The following is a 20,449-nucleotide window of genomic DNA, read 5'->3' as shown; positions in this document are numbered from 1 at the left end:
TCTCTCCGTGGAGAGGCCTTCTCTGGTCCTGAGAGCCAGCCAGACCCCTCTGCAGCTGTTCCCACAGCCGCCAGTGCGTCCCTTGTTCTGGCTGGCCCTTCGGTTTTCGCCATTGGGGTGGTGGCTATGTTAGTCGTGGGCACCGTAGCATCTCCACCTGTGTTTGATGTACGGTAGGCGCTCAGTAAGTGTTTTAAAAGTTCAAACTTTTATGGTAGGCGTATTTTGCCACACTTAACAAAAATTAAGGCCTGGTCCCATTCCAGACCAGTTAAATCAGAATCTCTGGGGCATCAGCATTTTAATAGGAGAGAAAAAAAAGGCATGTGGCTAAATGTTAATATAATTAGGGAACATTTTCGTGTTTCTATGATTTTTATAATTAAAGAAAAGCAGAATAAAAATCTCAATGGGAAAAATGCATGAGAAAATAAGTTAGTTGAGGCCAAATGAGAGCCACACTGAGCTAAAGCCCATTCTAGGCGTCTTCCAGTTTGTCCCTCACATCGTATATGTCTATATTTGGCACCAGCTACCCTATCTCAATGAAAGAGCCTGTTTCCCAGGAGTTAACAGCACTGCGGGCTGGCTCAGAGGCCACAGAGGCCCAGACTGTGGCAGTCGGGCGTGGGGCTGGGCCACAGGAGCATAGGTGCCCACGTGGACTCCAGGGCCAGGCCTAGGGGCCTCCCCAGGGAGCTCGGATTACGTCTTCCATATCTTTGTGTTAAAGAACAGGTACTTCAGTCTGGATCCAGGCAGAGTTCCCGAACTTGTCTAAGTCCTGCTTCCCTAGTGTCTCAAGTTGAACTCAGACGTTTAGCAAACAGACACCATTAAGTTCACAACGGGCCATCGGAACCATCAGAACTGCTGTAAAAGTGAGACCTCAACTGCGTTTTCCATCGGCAGATAAGTAGCGTGCGTTGGTTCTCGGGACTGGCTCTCCCACCGGGGTGGGTCTGATAGTCTGGTCTCTACCTGTGATTATAATGAAGGGCACTTTCAAAAGGCTTGGGCCTGTTGAGCTCTTACCGCAACTAATTTCAACTCTTTTCTGCTTCCAAGTGGAGTAATTACCATGCTGGATAGTTTCCGTTTTCCCTTCCATCCTCTTCCCATCCTGCTCTGAGGCTGATCTCAGTGGACTGCACTAACTAGGCTCCCTTGTCCCCTGGCTTCCCATTGGGTTTGGCCAGAGGGGGGCCCTGGCAGGAGGCCCTGGTGGGAGACCGGAGGCAGGGAGGGGAGAGAGGCTGAGTAATTATTGCCCTTGTTCCCTCTCTGCCGGGCAGTGGTGTGGCAGTGACTGTTTCCCTCTGCCGAAGGGCACAGGCTGTCGATGACTCTCTCCTGTAGCCACAGCCCTCTTGATCTCAGTAGCTGCCCCCTCTTGTCACGGGCGGCCTCAGATGCTTAGTCATTCCTTGTTGATTTCTTTCGCTGCCCACAGTTTTTGCTCTTCATTCGGCTCCCATCGCTCACCCCTTGTGAGTGTGCCATCCTCTTTTTCCTGCCCAGACTCTGGCTGACACAATTACTTCCACAGTTCTTTTTAGAATGTGCTTGTAGCCAGTTATCCCAGCTGATAGGATTCAGTAAAGCCAAGGATGTGGGTGTGACCCCTGCATGGGCCACTTGGCTGGCTTCGGGGATGGACTCTAGCTTGGTCCTGGTACACTTGGCTTTCTCCCTGGAGTGCCAAAGACGCCAGGAGTTTCTGTGGCTATAACATGGCGGTTCTCACTGAGAGCCTGCTCGGCACAGGCACTGTATCAGGTGATGTACTTGGGACTTTTCCGACACCCCACCCTGCGAGGTAGGAATGATCATCTCCTGCTTCCTACCGATGAGAGAACTGAGATCAGAGAGTTGATACAGTTTCCCCAAGGTCATCCAGCAACTTTGGGGAAGGGAACAAACTTTAGGTTCACATCTGAGTCAAAGATGGTGTGCTTTTTGGAGGGCTGGGCTGTCTCTGGCTTCATAAGTGCAAATGTTTTAGTACAACTAGAAAAATTTGCTGTTAGCAAGTCAAATTCTCCAAACACCACCGATAAACTAGCAGTATTTGGTGGTGGCAGCAGCAGCTCGGCAGAGGGAGAATGATGTGGAAATGCTTGGGCCAAAAGGGGTATTTACTGGACGAGGCGTTCCCCTGGGCTGCCCAGTGTTTGTCGTGTCTGCAGACCATCCTGGCAGTATTCCAGGTGCCTAGCTTCGTCTGGACACGTCCTTCTCAGGAAGTCTGACAGGCCGTGCTTCCTGAAATAATCTGTTCTTCGAGATGACCACATGGAACCTGCCCGCACCCCGGCTGGCACCCTGACCTCAGGCACTCAGGGGGCCTGGTTCCTTTCATTATTTTAACTCCAGCATCCTCGGGGGCCAAGAATATGAGTTGCTTCTGTTTCTCATCTCAGATCTCGGTGCCTGGGGTTCATGAGGGAGTCAAGACCCTCAAAATGCATGGACTCAAAATACTGAACTTATTTCTCAGGAAATTCTTTCTTCCTCCCATCCATGTCCTGACGCCCGTCCTCTGCAATGCTGCTGTGGCATTATGTCCGTGATACCAAACTTACTAGTTGTGCTGTTCAAAGCCCCATTCTTATCAAGATTTTGTTCTTCGGTCTAGCGGCCTTAGAGTTTTTTTTAAAAAAAAATAATTATAGAATCGCCCAGACTCACATGTACCATTTGGACTCAGCTGTGCTATTTACCAAAAAAAAAAAAAAAAAAAAAGTCCTGGATACAGGCTAACTATCTGAGAGCTGAAGTGACTTCTCCTTTGAAGGGTGACATTTTAGTTGTTAACAATGATTTTATAGTTTTAAAATTACATGCTTTACGGTCGTGATTATTAATCATTTTTTCCTAATCACATTGTAAGAGAGGTCAGTCAGTCTTAAATTATAATGGTAATGTGGGCTGTTTTCATTTGATAAATATTTATAGACTGCTTATTATGTACAAGGCACCTTCTAGATCAGCACCACCCAATAGAAATACGATGTGAGCCACATATGCAAGCCACACATGTAATTTGAAAATTCCAAGTAGCCACGTTAAAGAAGTAAAAAGAAAAACTGGTGAAGTTAATTTTAGCAATCTATTTTATTCAACCCAATATATCCAAAATATTATCACGACACATAATTAATATAAATTTATTTATGTGATACTTTACATTCTTTTGGTACTGAGTCTTTGCAATTTGGTGCGATTGGAAGTAGCGGCCTGTTCATTAGCCACATGTGGCTTGTGGCTTCCATATTGTGCAGTGCAGTTCTAAATAGAGATTGTTTACCTGAGAATTGGGCAATTAACTATTATCCTGGGCATAAATCACCTTCCCACCTAAGGTTAACTAACTCCTTCACTGTATTAGAAACACAATCCAAATACCCCAGGAGAGTTAATTCACTAGGTGTTAAAAAGCACACAGTAGGTGCTTACTACATGTTTACCACCCTTGAGTTAAGCAGTTCCTTATTATCCCAGAGTACTTGATCTATAAATTGTGGACCACTTCCTTCGAGACCCTGATTTTTTTTTTCTCTTGTTGCTACTAAAGTTAAATTACTTTAGCAAATTTGAGCTCGGAGCTTGCCAGGCTTTTCCTATTTCTGTGTGTCCAGTCAGCTACTGCAGCTTCCTACTTTTGTCCCTGACAGCAGTGGGCCCTCAACCCTGGGTGGCCAAGACTTTCCAACCCTCCAGTGGTCCAATCTAGTAACAGATCTTCTCAAAGAAGTGAGCTAAATGGACACTCCCAACTCAATGCCTCACACAGGCCTTCTGCATTCCTTAGATTACCTCTAACCGACTTGAGCCTGTGGAGGCAAAGTAGGTGTGAGCATCTCTTACCCGAGACTGCTGGTGCTTCCTGTAGAACTCGGTCATGTTAAAATCATCCAGGTCGACCAGCAGGCCTTGTTTACACATCTCACAGGTCTTCACAGCGCCTAGATCGGCTCCTTTAATTAAAGAATTCTTTGTTACATATAACCCCAGGTCTTTGTGTGTTGACGCTTGGGTCTTTTTTGTGTTGACATTTTGAGAGCAAACTTGTGTGTGTTATGAATTCTGAGTTTCAGTGACCTTCTTTTTAAAGTAAGCCATCTTCTGTAGAAAATGACCTTGAATCTGAAATCGGAAAAATTTCCTTTGTAATCATTTTCATTGTTATGCAAGCTTCATGGAAGTAAAATTCCCACGACTTTTAAATTTTTAAATAACAGGTCTTGCTTTCAGTTTAAATATAAACGTACTGGTCCATAAAGTTGGATTCGCTACATGGAGGTGGAGAGTCTATAGCACAGGTGTTTGCAAAATAAAAGGAAATATTGGGCCTCTGTTTTTGCTGTGTTTTTCTTACAGACCTAATGCAGGTCCAAGTGAATAAATTAGTGAGGACCAAATTGATGGCAAAAGCTATCCTCAAGCTATGGCTTAAAAATCTGCCTTTAATCCCATGCAGGTGACTTCCCACCTGAGAAAGGTGAGGGAGCTGGGGGGCGTGGTGTGGGCACTAGCTCAGCAGTCTCTAGGGCCAGCGCCTGAGCCTGAGCTCAGCTGCATTTGGGGAAAGAAACATGAGAAGGCGTCCTCTGTTGCTGTGTGTGTGTGTGTGTGTGTGTGTGTGTGTGTGTGTGTTAAATGTGAATTCTAGATCAGCATTTTTTTTTTCTTTGCTTATCTTAGTCCTAATATAAAAATGGAAGATGCAGGCCTGTGGCTGTTCTGTCTGGGAAAAATTCTGCCACACGTTTGCCCCTCATGTAGTTGTTGCATTTTGGCTAATGACGTGCTGGTGTGTATTTTATGCATTAGAAAATAGAGGACAAATTAGTTACCTGCATTTATTTGGTAAAGATAGGGTTTGTGCAGTCTTAGAGGCCAGTTCTACTTTTCCCGACTGGAGATATAAAGAGATAGTAAATAATAGAGAATTTCAAAGGACAAAGATGAACAGTAATCCCTTGTCTGCATTTTGTTTGCTTGATTTTTTTTTTTCGATCATCGTTCTGTAATGTTTTAGGTTGCTGAGGGTCCCGTGTGTCTTTCCATCTAACCCCGCTCAACACACCCACAATACCACTGACAACGACACACATTTAGCAGCACATTCATCGTGATTTCACGAGTGATTTTTTTTCTGCGCTAGGTGTTTAATTGGCCCAAATTTCTAGTAAGATAAAACATTGTATGGCAGAGTCATCAGCTGCCGAAACCCACTTGTCTCTTTGCTCTCTGAAGGACCGAGTCCGCTGCCTGCAATGTGGAGATGCACGCGAGCAGCGTGGGCAGTGGGCCTACTTTCCTTGTGCTCAGGAGGATGCACATATGGTCAAAGGGCCTCGGGGAGGAGACGGTTAATGTAATCATCCTCTGTGCTCATTCCTCCGATTAAATGGTGTTCTCTCAATGGCGGGGGGGTGGGGGGTGGGCGGGCACAGTCATACCCCATGGGGACAGAGTTAAAGCTCATGGGTCTCACAGCCTGCCTGGAAGGATGGTCACCAGGGAGGAGAGAGATAGGACCTGGCTATGGGGTGAAAAGTTTCAGAGCGGTGTGCCTGAAAGACATAGCAACTGTTTTCTAACCCAGTTGTTCTTTACATTAGTGTTCGATGTTTTTATTCTTATTCTCTGTCGTTGTTCAAGTTGCTCTCATTCCTAAAACCGTGTTTTAAAGAAAACCTCCTGTTCTCTGCCAAGAAAACCATAGCTAACCTATTAGGGGCCGTATTTAGGTTACAACCTCCCCAGGGAGTTGAGAAGGGGCTTCACACCCAGTGATAAGCACTATTAAAGACAGAGCTGACAAAACTAGCACATGGAAATTTTTGTCCAATATGGTTCTAGATAATTCGATCAGTAGTTCTTTCCTACCCCTACTGCAAAGAGGCAGCTTTGCTCGGTTTCTTCAGTGACACCCTCCCTCCCCCCACAGATAAAAGGAAGCAGAACTCTTTTTGCCAGGCATCGACTAGCTGGCATGGTGGCCGTAGTGGTGCTTGCTGAGGTTCAACCGCTGACCCATTTCTAGTTCCCTCCCCCGGGGAGGCAAGCTCAGCATCCCTGCTCAGGCCTCAAGCAGGGGTAGAGTTCAATAGCACATGGTCCAGGATTCTTTTCTCAGACTTGAAGAAAGTTTCGTTTCCCTCCCACGATTTAAGGACAGCACTTAGCCCCGCCCCTCCTTATCTGTCATATCTGCCGGGGCTGCAAGTGAGGGCACTGGCTCGTGGAGGGGCGGGAGGTGCTGTCCAGGCTGAGTCTCGCCCTGAGGTGCCTCCTATCATATGGGTCGCCAGTTTGCTGCTCTTCCTTCCCCTCCTACCTGAAGTTATTTTCACTTTCAGCCACTTTTTCAGGCACTCTTGATGGACAAACTGCAGGCTTCCCACACAGCCACAAGGCTCCAGGAGGGGGTTGGTTGGGGAACCCCCGGCTATCTGACAGATCCGACACATGTCTCCCTCCTCCTCGGAGTCCTCCTCCAGGAGACTAAATGGAAAACAAGCCCTGTGAGCAGGAGTCGACACCTTTGCAATTTCCACAAATACCGGTTCCTAGGGTGTTAACATAACAGAGGAAGGGGAAGGGAATAACATGCCCCCACGCCTGCCCCAATGCCAGGGCTCCAGGCCCCTCCACTGCTCCCTGCGACCCTACTGACGATTCTTCCAGATCTGGCTACTGATGGTAGATGCACGAATTCTTGTATCAGGCTCCTCGGCAGATCCTGACATGGCGTGCAGGCCAGGAGAACTGGCACTGGTACCCTAAGTCTAGAGGCGTGGGAAAGGGCTGCCGAGGCGGAATCCCCTCTCCCTGCTGTGAAGAAGCTGGCGATGTGGCATGTTGGTGAGCGCATGAGGTTTGTGGTCAGGGGACCTGGCTTTGAGGCTCGCCTCTATGGCTCGTGAGTTTGGTGACTTTGGACAAGCTTCCCAGGTCTCTGTTTCCTCATCCGTAAAGCCATGGTGACAATGATACTATTACTGCTACCTGCTTCACAGGGTGATGGGCAGACTGGATGCGAGGCTGATGGCGAACCTGTTCTGTAAACTGTAAAGTGCATCTGGTATTACGGGCAAAGCATTTGCACACTCAACGGATGTTGGTTGGGATGAATGGTGAACCAATGAACCTGGACATGAGCCCACCAATAACACAACACTTGCTCACAGATTATGCCAACATTCCAGAATCTGGGTTTGGTTTGGTTTCTAATTCTCTAGAGTGTACATATGTCATATACTTATTTGTAGATATTAAAGTAACTAACCGAGGGAAAATTTTTTTTTAGAGCGTAAGTGGCATTGAGAAATGGGCTTGAAATATTAAAAGTAAGGCATATTATAAAATATAAGCCAATGTTCACTCAATATTGCATTTATCTGCAAAGATAAAAGACTGGAAATGTTTTTTTTAACAGTGCTTATCTCTGGATTATAGGGTTACAGATGATTTTTCTTTTTAAGTTTATATTTTTAATATTTCCTAAAATGAATATTTTTGAAATAAGAAAAGCATAAGATTAATTACAGAAAAAAGAGAGCGTCAGATAAACAAAGTACACAAGTAATAGCTGTTTAATGCATTACCGGGCTTAGAAGTAGTTACATTATTAAAAAGAATCATTTTTAGTGCAAAGGCAGCACTTTGGGACTGTGGACAGTCAGACTCCTGACAGGTGGGTCTGAAGCTGCATTTTTGGGTAGGGAAGAGTGGGCAGGGTGGGGCCTTTGGGCTCTTAACCAGGGCTTGGTCTTCTGGTAGCCTGTTTAATATGAGGAAATAAAGGTAGGGCTAACTAGAAAGTTGCTTCATTTCTGCAGTTGGATAGACAGCATTTAGGAGGACGTGTGCATTCTATGTTCTATTTTTTCTCCTTTTTTTTCCTTGCATTTCTAATTCATAGCCATGGAATTTCCCCACTTACAAATGAATATCTGTAGGATAATTAATGGCCTAAGTGAGCCATACTAACCTACACAAAGGGAGCTCTAATTCAAAGAATCGATTTCCAGATCTGTAAGCCAAGATCAGGGCTTGGTAACGCCTATCGTAAATGAAACGGTAGAATTCTGACAGGATGTTTAATGATGGCTTTTAAAAGCATCAAATTTCATAGTTGTGAAATATCCCAATATCACCTCATAAGAAATGAAAGATCAAAGAAAAGGGTAATTTTAAAAAGATCTTATTCCTCTGTCTCATGCATAAGACAGACAGAAAATGGAAGCAGTGGTTACCCCAGCCCAGGCCTTCGGAGACCTGAGGTCATTATGGTAACGTAACCACCAGGGACTGGCCTTTTAGTCTGGAAGATTTAAATTCTTGAACGGTTGGTCGGATTTGCACTAAGTCCCATGAGGGAGAGCTGGTGAACTTCAAGTGACAAATGGCTCATTCTCTGGGGAGATAGCGACCTTTTCATTAAAAAACAACAACAACAACAACAAAAACTGGTTCCTAATTGTCAGCAAGTAATGCTAGCCCTATGACGTGGTCAGAAAACTTTATATCTAGCAAACTTGCCTTTCTTAAAGTTACGATATTCATAGGAAAAACACTTTGGGGGATACTGAAGAAACTGAGCTGGAATACCAAACTTTTCTTTATAGATACATGTATTTCAAGAGCAACAAAATAGACGATTTTCTCAATAGAAGCAGTCGTTAAGATGTCCAGAAAGGACCTGCCTATGATTTAAAATTCTCACGACCCTCTAATGAAAGCACTGCTTATTTCGGCATTGGAAAAAAGTGAATAAATAATATGTGCATTTACATAAAATTATGAGAATTCCTCACCTTTCTTGCAATTTCTTGAGCTTCTCGGGGTCTGCCTTGATTTTTGTGGTTTCTTTTTCATCTGTGAAACCAGAGATGGCCATTCTGTTCCCACTGCCATTGCGATACGGGAACTCGGACACCGCCAAGAAAGTAAAAGGGACATTTTGTGGTAGGGACCCGGGGACATGCAAGTGGCCTTGTAAGTTCGTTCGGGACGGAGAGGAGCTGGGAGACTCCACCACGGACACGCTGCTTTGAGGATTTAGCAAGACGTCTTCCGTACGGAACGGATCCCCCTGAGATTGGCTTCTTAAAGTAACGGCTTCTGCTCTCCTAACGTCGAATTCCTGTGCACTGTTTACTGGAAGATAACTGTGGTGTTCAGCACTGGCGAATGGATTTCTATTTCTAATGGGGGACAGCGGTCGACGAACGTTAAACCTTGAGTTTCCGTCTAAATCTGAACTGTGAACTAAAGTCGATGCCATCGACAAGTCCACTGGAATGTCATCTCTCGGGTCAGAATGCACCAATGATTCAGGAGTGTTATAAGATGAGTTCATTGATGCTCTTGGAGCAGCTGTCGGTCTACCAGAAAGGAAATAATCAAGAGAAGTACTAGAACTGTTTAAATAGGTTTGCCAGTCTCTTTCATAATCATGGGTCCCAGGCTTATCATCCATAGAGGTACAATCGCTAAATACATTTTCAGCGTCGAGGTCATCATCTACAATAGGTTCAGTTTTGGTGTCCCATGAACAAAAGGTCTTTTCCTCGTTTTCACTGTCACTGCTGTCATCCTCTTTAGCAGAACCCCCATCAGGCAGTCTGTGGTCTTGGAACATCCTTTGTCCAACAGAAGGCGGCTTTGTCCCTGGCTCCATTGCATTGCTTTTTAGTGAGCCATGACTGCACTCACTTCTTAAAGAATCAGCTCTGCACTTTTCAGGATTGTCTTCAAAATTTTTATTTTTGGCCTGAGTGGCCGATGTCCCAAGAAATCGACTTCTCCTATGATTGGAAGGAGAACGGGGTGGGTGCATACCGGCCAGCAAAAGTTCTTCCTCGATGTGGGTCTCCTCTTCAGTGTCATCATTTTCCCCTTCAGGGTTTAATGATAAAATGGAATAAAAATCTTCGTCTCTGAACCTAAATGGCACCCTTTTTGACCCTTCCACAGTCGTGGTGGTGGCGAGTGGTGACCCCACGGACTTGCTCATCACCTGAGGACTGTTGGTTCTCTGGAAGGCCTGGGATAGGGCTGGACGTGGCTCATTCTGTGAAAACCCACTCGGGTCTACCTTTCTGGCTCTCTCGGGGGTATTCTTGGTCATTGTCATGAGCTGCGAGGATGGGACTAAGTTTCTTCTCTCTAGCGTTGGCCTCTTCAGCTTAGTGTCACGTGCCCACATGGGGCTTTCTTGTTGAACTACTGGATCTGCATGAGAAAAGACAAATTCATCATTCTACTGTAGGTGCTCATGGATGAAAGTCCTCTTCACGCCGAGGGTGAGAGTCCCTTAAGGCAACAAACAAATCTTAGAGAAGAAAATATGTGTGGTCAGAACGGCCAGAAGTACAAGGAAAGTGGCTTCGTTTTACTGCTTCTGAATCCTCGTCTGTATGCTGATTGAGCTCAGGCTGGTTCTGGGGAAATGGGAGATCTAGATCCTTTCTGCAGAAGTTTTGGGGAGGCTGTCTAGACCCAGGTCAGTCAGGGCCGATTCTGGAAAAATCTCCCAAATGATGGTTTTTATTCCAGTATCTACTGGAAAGGAAAACCAATACTCCAGGAATGACTTCTACAAAAGCACCAGTACTTTCTCATCTGAATTCATTCAACCTAATTCACGATGCCCCTGCTTCACACACCGGCTTTACGAAATCTTAAGAAAAGTACAGTTTACCTCAGCAGATTGGGAGGAAATCTCTAGAAGCTGATGCCCAGTGAAACTGATGATCTGTGATTACATCCGCTACTTCGTGCAAATAAAAATGGTTAAGTCTCTCATGAAATCGTTATCCCCTCTTTGTCGCTAGCCCCTAGTCAATTCGTAACCTCTGACTATAATATAATCTCCCCCACCCTGTGAGGATCTAAATCTAAAGTATGAGGAGATGTAGAGCGAGAGGAGAGAGGCAAAGCACCCAGGTGGGCAGGGATTTCTACTGGTGAACCACTCGCTCCCCTGCGTTACACCTTAAGAAACTCGCTGGACTTCCCATTTCCTTGTGGGAATGAGAATCCATTTAATTCACCGCCGTGTGTGTGTTGTTGAGGGTTTTTTACCCTCTCGACCTGGCGAGGACACTGAAAGCTCTTCCCTGATCCCACTTACCTTTGTTCCCGCCTGACATCAGCCTTCCCTGCCCCGCTCCCCTCGCTGCTGCCTTGCAGGGTCTGATAGGCACTGCTGTCCTTATCATTTGGGTTCTAAAGTAGGGTGGACAGGACCCTACAGGTTCGGGAAGGCCTGTATGATAACAGCTAAGGCAGGTGAAATGCAAATCCTCCAAGCGTCTGGCTCAGCCAAGGCCAAGTCAATACTGACTCATTTTAATTGAGGCCTCTTAGGGGAGCAGCAGCTCGAGTCTCTAACGTCCTAACCTCCTAACATTCCTCTTAATATTTCTTAAGCCTCTTACATTGTGAACTGCATGGGACACTCGGCGACTCAGTGTGAATCTTTACTCCCCGGCTTTTCTAGAACTTATTTACACTCTCCTATCAGGCCCTTCCTGGGTTTTATCAGCAATTCCAGGATGCTGTGAGCGTCTGGCTATGTATGTGTAGGAGTGGAGCCGGTGCGGCCACGCAGACTGGGCTGAGTGCTGGAATCTGAATCTTCTGGTCGTTCCCTGAACACACAGAACTTGCTAGAGGGTGGCAGCTGCCCGCTCTTCCCGCCCTGAATCAATTCAGTTCGGCCTTTGGGAGACATCTAACGGGCAAAAGAATTAGCTAGGGCAGCTTCTGAAAAACAAACTGGAAACCAACAGGAACCATAAGCTTACTTCACGGAAGCCACAGAGCTGTCACCTGGTGGCACTGACCTCTGGAGCAGGAGAAGTCACAGGCTAAGTGCTGCACTGCCACTCCTGTGGATCCTGAAACACCCCAGGGAATGCATCTCCACCCTTCCTTGTCACCGTAACTGCCTTTCTTTTCAAAAATTCAATCAGTGATCCCCTGGTGTGTGTGTGTGTGTGTGTGTGTGTGTGTGTGTGTGTGTTTCCCCTAAAGGTGGCAGACTGTGCCATTCTATATTTATGCTATTTTAACCCTATTTCTTGTGTCTGTCAAATAGGGAGCAGATTTCAAAGCTCTAGGCCCGGGAATAAACACCCAGTTTGGAATGCCAGGGATATGCTATTCACAGAGCAGCCCCACAGATGCTGCAGACGCCTCTCTGAGGCTCTGCCTGGGCTCCAGCTGTGAATGGAGTGCCGGCCATTTCCAGCAGTTCAACGAGGAGCAACTGAGTGTTCTAGCAACTGATATGAAACCAGGAAAAGCATCCGTCCGCCCCAAGACTATGCCATGACTTTGGTCTAGACGTCTTCCTGCCCTTGGCCGATAGATACCTACATTCCGACTGCCATATACTTTCCATTGTGTTCCTCTGGTTATAGAAGTAGTCGGTGTTCATCGTAGAAAATTTGGGAAAATACAGAAGATGAAGAACAAAGAAATACCACCCGTAATCCAAAACTCGAAAAGATGACCATTGCTACTGTTCTGGAATTCAGTCAATGCCTTTCGGTGGCGCTCCCATGTGCTGGTTTACCCCTGGCCCTGCAGCCTTTGTTACGATTTCTCCTGCCCTACCCGCCTGTTCCCCAAAGGCATTTGGGGCTCTCATCTGGAAATACTGTTTTAGGAAACAACATGGAGATATTTGGGTGTATGCAATTTTTATGACCTGCTTTCTTTCCCTAAAACTTTTATCGTGAGCATTATCACCTGCCATTAATTATTCTTTCAGAAGATATTAATTCTAGTGCAAAGGTAAATTCTATAAATGTATCATAATTTGTTTCACTTTTCTCCTATTGTTGGGTATGCAGTTTGTTTCGAGATTTTTGCTGCCACAAATTACACGGTGATGAAAGCCCCTGCTCACGTATCTCTGACTGTCATCTCAGAATAGATCCATAGGAAGTAAAATTGCAAAGTCAAAAGGTACAAACTTTCTAAAGACTTAGACACATGTTGCCAAATTCCGGTTTGTATCAAGTTACCATACAGGTAGGAAATGAAAGCATCTCTCATAACCGTGTCACCAGCAATGCATGTCAAGGGCTTGACGTAGCATGTGACACAACAGTGCCCAGGAAATGTTAGTTATTAGTTTCACTACCAGTATTATTATTTTTAAAATTTTAGCCAATTTGGTAGGCCAAATTTATCTCATGTAAATTTACATTTATTCCTTAGTGAGGCTGCACTTTTAATGTGTAAGAAATATTTGTTATGTTTATCAGCTACTGGTATCTAATGTTTATTATAAGCTACCTGCATCCTTTTTATGGAACTGTCTGCTATGCTTCTTTCCTATTTTTCTAGTAGGTATTCATGTTTTTCTTATTGATTTGTAAGAGCTTCCTATATATTACCTCTTTGTTATATTTGCTTCAAATTTCTGATACAATTCAAACATCTGGCTCCTACTCCAGTTTATGTAAACCACTTTAGAATGTGAGAAAAAATTAAAGGGAGAATAGCAGGGAAATAATTAGGGGAAGATAAGGAGCCCTGAGTATAACAGAAAATTGGGACAGATTCTCAAGTGAATCTTGGGATAATGGAAAGTGTCTTCTGGGTGCAGGTGGAGGATGTATGAGCCTCAGGGGTCCAGGTGCATTTCATACATGGGGAACCTCACCTTTCAAACAATATTCACAAGTTCATGGAGGGCCATTGGGAAGTGGCAGGAGAGAAACAATAGTTTACTGTCCATTATAGCCAGGTGCTGGTCGGAATATTATTTCCTTTACTTATTATAGCAATGCAATGGGGTAGGTTTTAATATCTTTATTTTAAGAGAACTGTAACCCACAGTGGCTACTTGACCACCCAAGGCTCCACACCACTAGGAGGAAGAAGAGCTGGAATTAGAAGTGAGGTCTGCCCTTTCCAGCAGACCTAAGGTAGAGCCAAGGCAGTGATGCTAGTGCTGGGAAGCGGCTGCAAATACAGATGAAGCTTCCCTTGCTTGCCAGCCCTCCACTCACCTCCTGCTGGGCAGCCCAGTTCCTAACAGGCCAAGGACCAGTACCGGTCCACAGCCAGGGGGTTGGAGACCCCCGCCTTAGATCACTGGAGGCCTGGGGACATCTAGTTGCTATAGGTTCACATATGCTCTAATTGTCCCTAATTCCAAGCCATCCAAATAATATCTTCTATATTTACATGTGTCCACCACAGTCTATATCATATTTTAAAATAAAGACTACTGTGTTCAGTGGGTAGCGAGGAAGAATGATGCTCAGTGGTTTCCTTAAAAAGAAGAATGGGTCCATGGCAAGGTTGGCTGTCAAGCGTGGCTTTCCTGAGTCCCACGAGGGTCCCTTGGGTCCTGTCCTTCTGCCACCACAGGAGAGGGCAACATGGATAGCAGAGCAGCATGGCTTAGGCCCTTAGGATGGATGCTCAGGACTGAGAGAGGAGGTGTCCGTTACACCGGCATTTTGAAATACAGCATGTATTCATTTTGATGTTATTTCTTACACATTAAGATCTTGACCCCTTGGATCAGAGCAGAGACCTCTGTGGGAGGTGAGCAGTCCGCCACCCACAGACACCCATCCTCATCTCCTGGGAGGCGGGTGAAAATTGTGGCCAAGCGAGACATTCCCAGAGCAGTAGACTACTTCTCCACCTCCCACCTTTCCCTAAATCCCACCACCCACCACCCAAATGCCCTCTCTGGAAGCCTAATAGCGGGCACCCACACAAAACCACGCACAGTCACGCTCGTGGAATAATGACGGAGAAAAACAAAAAATAAACTCCTCCCTGCCCTGCCTTTGCCCACCAGCCTCCCCTGGAGAAGGAAACTAGATCCAATGGTTTGCTTTTAAAACCTGTTAAGCTCCATTTTAAGATACATTTTCCTTCACAGAAAAGCGTGAGGCTTTAAAAACCCTATAAAATTGATCAGGTTACAGCACAAGTCAGTTCTCCTCTCTGAGGACCAAGAAGCATGAACCACTGGTCCTTACCTGCTCCCCTGAGGGCCGGTGCCCTCACTGGCAGCTGCAATTTCTGTCTGCTTCTGTCCCCAGATGCTCTTGGGCTCTGCACGTCTGGGCTAGATGCTCTTGGACTCTCCAGATCTGGGCTGACGGTCAGTCTCCCCAGGTTTGGCCTCCTCTTCCTTGACAAAATCTGTGATGCCTGGGCTGCTGAAAGGTGCAAAATCTTTTCAATAATTAATTTTTTACAAGAAAACATCTTCCGTATGAAGAATACTCAAAGGGCCTGCGAAGGGGAAGGCAGTTGAGAGAATGGACTGAGGAGGTCAGAGAAGGGTTGGATTTGAAACCTGTGTGACCTTAAAGCCACGTAGGCCTGGGCAAATCACCTCTCAAAGCCTCAGTTTCCCCACCTGTTACATGGAAATAATAATACCTACTTTACAAAGCTGTTATAACTGTTAATGAGCACCCGTGATGCCTGCAACGCAGAGTCTGTAGGGCCCTTTTGCTGAGAAGTTTCTAGCTTCCAACTCATTGATGTTGGGGTGGGCCTGCTGGTACCACTATCAAGAACATTCTATAGTTGGGACACACAGAGGCCCTGCTCCTTACATGTCAGCCAAGTTTGAATCACAGCCTGTTTCGTACCTGCATTTTCATATCCTCAGGTTGTTTATTAGCAGCTAACATGGCCTCCCAACAGAGTCCCAAAGCATCTGGGGACCATATACCTTTTTTCTCGCCTTTGCACTGCCCGCCACTGTGATAGGGTGACACACTCACAGGAAGTCGGTAGCTGGAGTGCTAACATGGATTGGATTCCCAATGGGTTTTTTTAATTCACATTTTAAATTAGGTTACTTTTGGCATGAATCATCTCAGGTTCTTTCTTCACAGGTATAACACATCAGTGCACGTGAGTTTGGGGAAGAGTTTTGGTGTTTTCCATGCATCTCTACAAGTTCTTGAGTTCACAAGCAGTTAAAATTGTGAATATCTGGACTAAACCCTTCCAAGAGGATTTTCCTGGCTCATCCCCTTTTGGACAGTTCAGAGATTCCACAAATAGCCGTAGCCAGCAGGCAACACGGGTAGAGCTGGGAAGGGTCCCTGAGTTGTGTGCGAGAGAGCAGCCCTGGCACGTGAAGACAATTGGATTTATGGTCCAGAGTGTAAGTTGTGGTTGAGTGAATAGTTTTCATCCAGATTCGGGAAAGGAATGAAGTTCTCCTTGGCAGCCCCTGAAGCCTAGTTTAATGGGACGACTATATAGATACTACCTCCTTTCCCTGACAGGGCCCAGGAGGGGGAAGGCAGAGGGTGCTGTGCCCAAGACAGAGAACTTACTAGAAGAGGGGAGCTGATGGTGGTGTTGGTTCTGGCTTAGGGCAAGTTGATGGAGCCCAGAGAAGCTGTGGGCGTGACCAGGAAGGAGAGGAGAGTTCTCTAGAAAACAAGAATATAGTCTTTGGAGGGTGGAGGGTGGTGATTAAACACGGTTTCACTGACCAAGAGGAGGAGGGATCAGGCTTAACACCGAGGGGGCTGCTTTCCTCCAGACCCAAGGCTTCTCCTTGAGGCCTCCTCCCTCTCCAGCTCTCAGAAGTCAACAACTGCCTCCTGCCTCTCACCTGACTGACAGGCATGGAAGCATCAGGATTCTTATTTACCGAGGAAGAAACAGAGGGCAGACCAGGGAAGGGGCAGGCTTGGGGCTCATGCCCTGTCCCATGCATATTTGAGACCTGGCCCAAAGGTCTTGGTCACAAGCATTTCACTTTGATTCCCAGCAGGAATCCCAACAGAATATTCCAATGTCCTTCACACCCCAGCCATCAGAACAGTCACAAGGCCCACAGTGCCCTCGCTCCCCACCCCATCCATACCCTGTACACACTCAGGGGGAGTGATCCTCCCTCTCAGAGGGTCTGCCAGCCAGTAGGTCCTTCCAGGTCTGTTTTCTGTATTAGGTGCCCCTTGTCTGCTCTGACTTCACTATGGCCAGAATTGACATGGTTCTTATGACCTTTAGCATGGAAATCTTCTGCAATTGCCTAACATATGTGTCTTTTCTCCCCAGCGGGACTGTAAGCTCCTTAAATGAGGACCCTGTCTTAGCCAGCCCGTGTGTTGCCTCGCTTTCTCCTGCAGAAAAATAATACTCGCCTAGTAATACTCCAGGGCTCGAGAAGATGCATTCAGCTAAAACTATGGGAAATTTAAAAAGTCGAACAAGTTTTTTTTCTTGTGCAAAACACCCTAGATGGCCGAAGGTAGCAGGCTGTTTTGTTATTCAGAAAAGTGCTTTCTTCAAAGCATCGGACCTCGTAAATGATTACCAAAATGCTTTCCATGACCATGCCTGCGCTAATCAAGCTTTCAGCAAACTAATTAAGCTGAATGACTAGAGATTGTTTGGCAATGAAGAAGCCACCGCTGGTAGTGCAGGCAGGATCTTCTTACCTTTGGCAATTTGAACATCAGTATCTTCCTGGCGACTGTAAAATGGGAATATTCCTATCTTGTCGAGTTAGCGTAAAGTTTAGCAATAATGCATGCAGATGGTCTAACTTGGTGTCTGGCACATACTAACGGCTAAAAGTAGTAGCTGCCACTTCTACTATAAATCATGATAAAAATACTACTAAAAATTGGAAGGCTGAAGCCACTCCCATGAGATAACTGAACTTGACCAGGAACTTATTGTTATGCAAGCGCCACAGGTTGAGAATAACTTCTTCGGCAGCCTTCATTCCCGACACCCTCTATCCTTTTACAAAGTCCGAAAGGTAAATAGCAACTCTCTTTCTATTATAATTTGCTCAACAAATAGCTGTGTGTCTTGGCTATGCCATATTTTGAGGGTTCATGAAGATGAGTAAGACGCTTTGGTCATGACCTTAAAGATTATAATCTAATTTGGCTGCATCGTTGACTTCTTCCCCGTGAAACCTTTTAGGTTCTATGGAAAGCTGACTCTTGTGAAAGAGCCCCCCTTCCTCTACCTGCGATTGCAGTCATAACGGGGTGACTTAGACTGCACAGTTTGTGTGTACCGGGACTCCAGTTCCTGATCACCTCAGGACACATTCCCAAAAGTGAACAAATGGCAGACGTTTGGGGCTTTTCTAGGATTGCCCTCACGGTGGCATGCGACATATAGTAATCTGCAGGAAGACCAAGTCGTATTTACCCTGGAAGATGAAGTATCACTCCCTCTGCAGGTGGCAGGACGGGCCTTTCACCTTACAGAGAAGGGAGGGCATTATGTTCAGGAGATTTGTTGCCAGGCAACTCACCATCCTAAAGTTTGTTAGTGAATCTTGGGAAGACTGTGGTTTGCTTTGGACATCACAAAACCCATACTTTGTTCTAGCATCTGAGCAAGGCGATGCCTCAGTTCATTTGATAATGCTGGAACACTGTAATTATTTGACTGAATAGTTCTTAATTTGGCCAGGAAAGTTAATAAAGGCAGGAATCTCATATTTATACAAGCTCTCGACGACTATGAAAGTCCATTTAATAGTATGTATTAATTCCATGCCGCTGATAACTGTTCGGTCCCTCACATTACTTGTCATACACAGATGTAGTTCTCGATAGACACAAAGAATGAAAAATGCCGTTCCTGACCCTTTCCCCCTGCCCCTCACTACCTTGACTCGGACGCCTGGTACCCAGCAGGTGCTAAGATTCTGTCTGAGAGACGCCTTAAATTTTTATTGCTTCCTTTAATTTAGATCGTGGGAAGAATTACAGCTTAATCACCAGCGCTGGTGCTGCCTTCGTGTAACGGGCGGCTTTCTGTACCGTCACACGTAACAGGCCCGTCTATCTCCCCATGCGAGAGTGCTGGAAGTGTGTGTTGTCTCGCATACCCAGAGGGGATCTTAATTAAAGCTTAATGACGTACCATAAAGATGTTTTATTTTGGACCCCAGGAGGTGGGATTTTTTGATTTGGGGAAATGTAGCACCTAATAAGTAGGCAGGAAAGGGAATGTAAACAGCGACTGAGCCCTCAATTTGTCCCTGCTCAGTGTGGTTCTGAACGGGCTGGCCGTTCCAGCCCGTGCTTTCTTTCCCCAGGCCCTGCCCCTGCGCCCCCTCTTGGGGCCGCCTGGGGGCGCGTGCATTCACACGGCCCACGCGAGAGCCTGATCGGTTTCTGGTGGTGACGTTCCAGAGTGTGCCAGACACAGGAGTGAAGAAATCAAATGAGTCTCTCGAGAGAGGATGGGATTTTATTGGTAGCTCACTCCTCGGCGCTAGAAGCGAGTTGAGTGACGTGGCGGCAGCTGTCTCATCTTCCTGCTCCCCTGCACGCCACACCGCCCGGTGTTGGTTGGTCATGGCATTGCCCTCTGGGCTCCCTCCCATCCGCCTGCCTTCTGGGAGCCTGGTGTCCCCCTCTCCCTGACTCTACGGTGCTGTGTGCCTTGCCGAGGGCGACTTACCACACAAGGTAAATTTTACTGGGCCGTCTGGGGCCAGGCAGGCACAGCACAGGGGTCTCTGCCGGGGTGGGGCAGGAGACTGGGAAATAGCACAGGGCTGCTGGAGACTGGGGCCCTGGGCCCGGGGAGGAGGAAGTGGGGCTCGCGAAGGAGGGAAAGTGAACTGGAGGGAGCTGGGTGGGACGGTCCTGGGCCACTGGGGAGGCAGGTGGCACTAGTGGCAGGACGAGGCAGCAGTAACTGGTATTGGGCTGCAGGACGGGAGAGAAAGCAAAGACGGAGCAGTAAGGGGAATATTCAACACAGAACAGGGGGTGCTCGCTGCTGTCACCTGCACAAAAGAAAAAGAGCAGTAAGGAAGCAGCACTCACAGTGGGGAAGGACATGAAAAAGTCTGCGAAGGGATCGAAACTCAAAACCTGTTCTTCGGGGGTGGCGTCTCCAGGTGTCATGGGGCAGGAGGCACCTAGTATGTGGATCTCAAGGTCACTGAAGAGTTAACCAGGGAAATGGCATCAGCCATCACACCCTTTTCCAGCCAACAGTCTCTGGAGTCCTTGACAGATGCAGGAAAGTTATCTCCCCACTAAGTTCCCATGTGGAAGCTCTCGGTCCCTTCTCCGCTCCCACGGCCCGTCTAATTAGCTGTGCTGGCAGCAGCATATGGCGGCCGGCGGGGTCTCACTTCGGTAAGGCTTCCCCCGCCCCAGTCCTCCAGCTGCACCCGGCTGGAGGTGGTGGTCATGCCTTAGTCTGGCCTTTCTGCTGCAGACGGGAAGCTTGAGAACAGCGAAAGAAGCAGAGAGATCCTGGTGGGATTATGGGAAGGGAAAGGGACCAAGGGTTGAGAAAGCAGGTGGACGAGGGAGGTGTCCAAGTGAAGTTAATGATTTGTTCACTAACCTCGCACTCCACCTGCCAACCCTGCTGGAGGCAGAATATGGGCGCCTGACGGAGAAGTCACGATCAGAGAGAC

At 46.7% G+C, this 20,449-nt stretch overlaps 1 protein-coding gene across 1 annotated transcript in view; it reads right to left on the bottom strand.

The window, feature by feature from the left end:
* Nucleotides 1-1,892: 1,892 nt before the first annotated feature.
* The window catches only part of MARCH10 (membrane associated ring-CH-type finger 10), a 58,215-nt gene continuing 39,658 nt past the window's right edge, over nucleotides 1,893-20,449 (bottom strand). Inside the window, exons 7-11 of the mRNA XM_011368587.2 lie at nucleotides 15,039-15,221; nucleotides 8,832-10,251; nucleotides 6,350-6,516; nucleotides 3,871-3,980; nucleotides 1,893-2,090 (exon numbers count right to left, since the gene is read on the bottom strand). Of these exons, the coding sequence (XP_011366889.1) occupies nucleotides 1,893-2,090; nucleotides 3,871-3,980; nucleotides 6,350-6,516; nucleotides 8,832-10,251; nucleotides 15,039-15,221 (2,078 nt within the window). The remainder of the gene's footprint in view (nucleotides 2,091-3,870; nucleotides 3,981-6,349; nucleotides 6,517-8,831; nucleotides 10,252-15,038; nucleotides 15,222-20,449) is intronic.

Source organism: Pteropus vampyrus, unplaced genomic scaffold, assembly GCF_000151845.1.
Source record: "Pteropus vampyrus isolate Shadow unplaced genomic scaffold, Pvam_2.0 Scaffold143, whole genome shotgun sequence".
Taxonomy (NCBI): Eukaryota; Metazoa; Chordata; class Mammalia; order Chiroptera; family Pteropodidae; genus Pteropus; species Pteropus vampyrus.
This window is presented reverse-complemented; position numbering and strand designations above follow the sequence as displayed.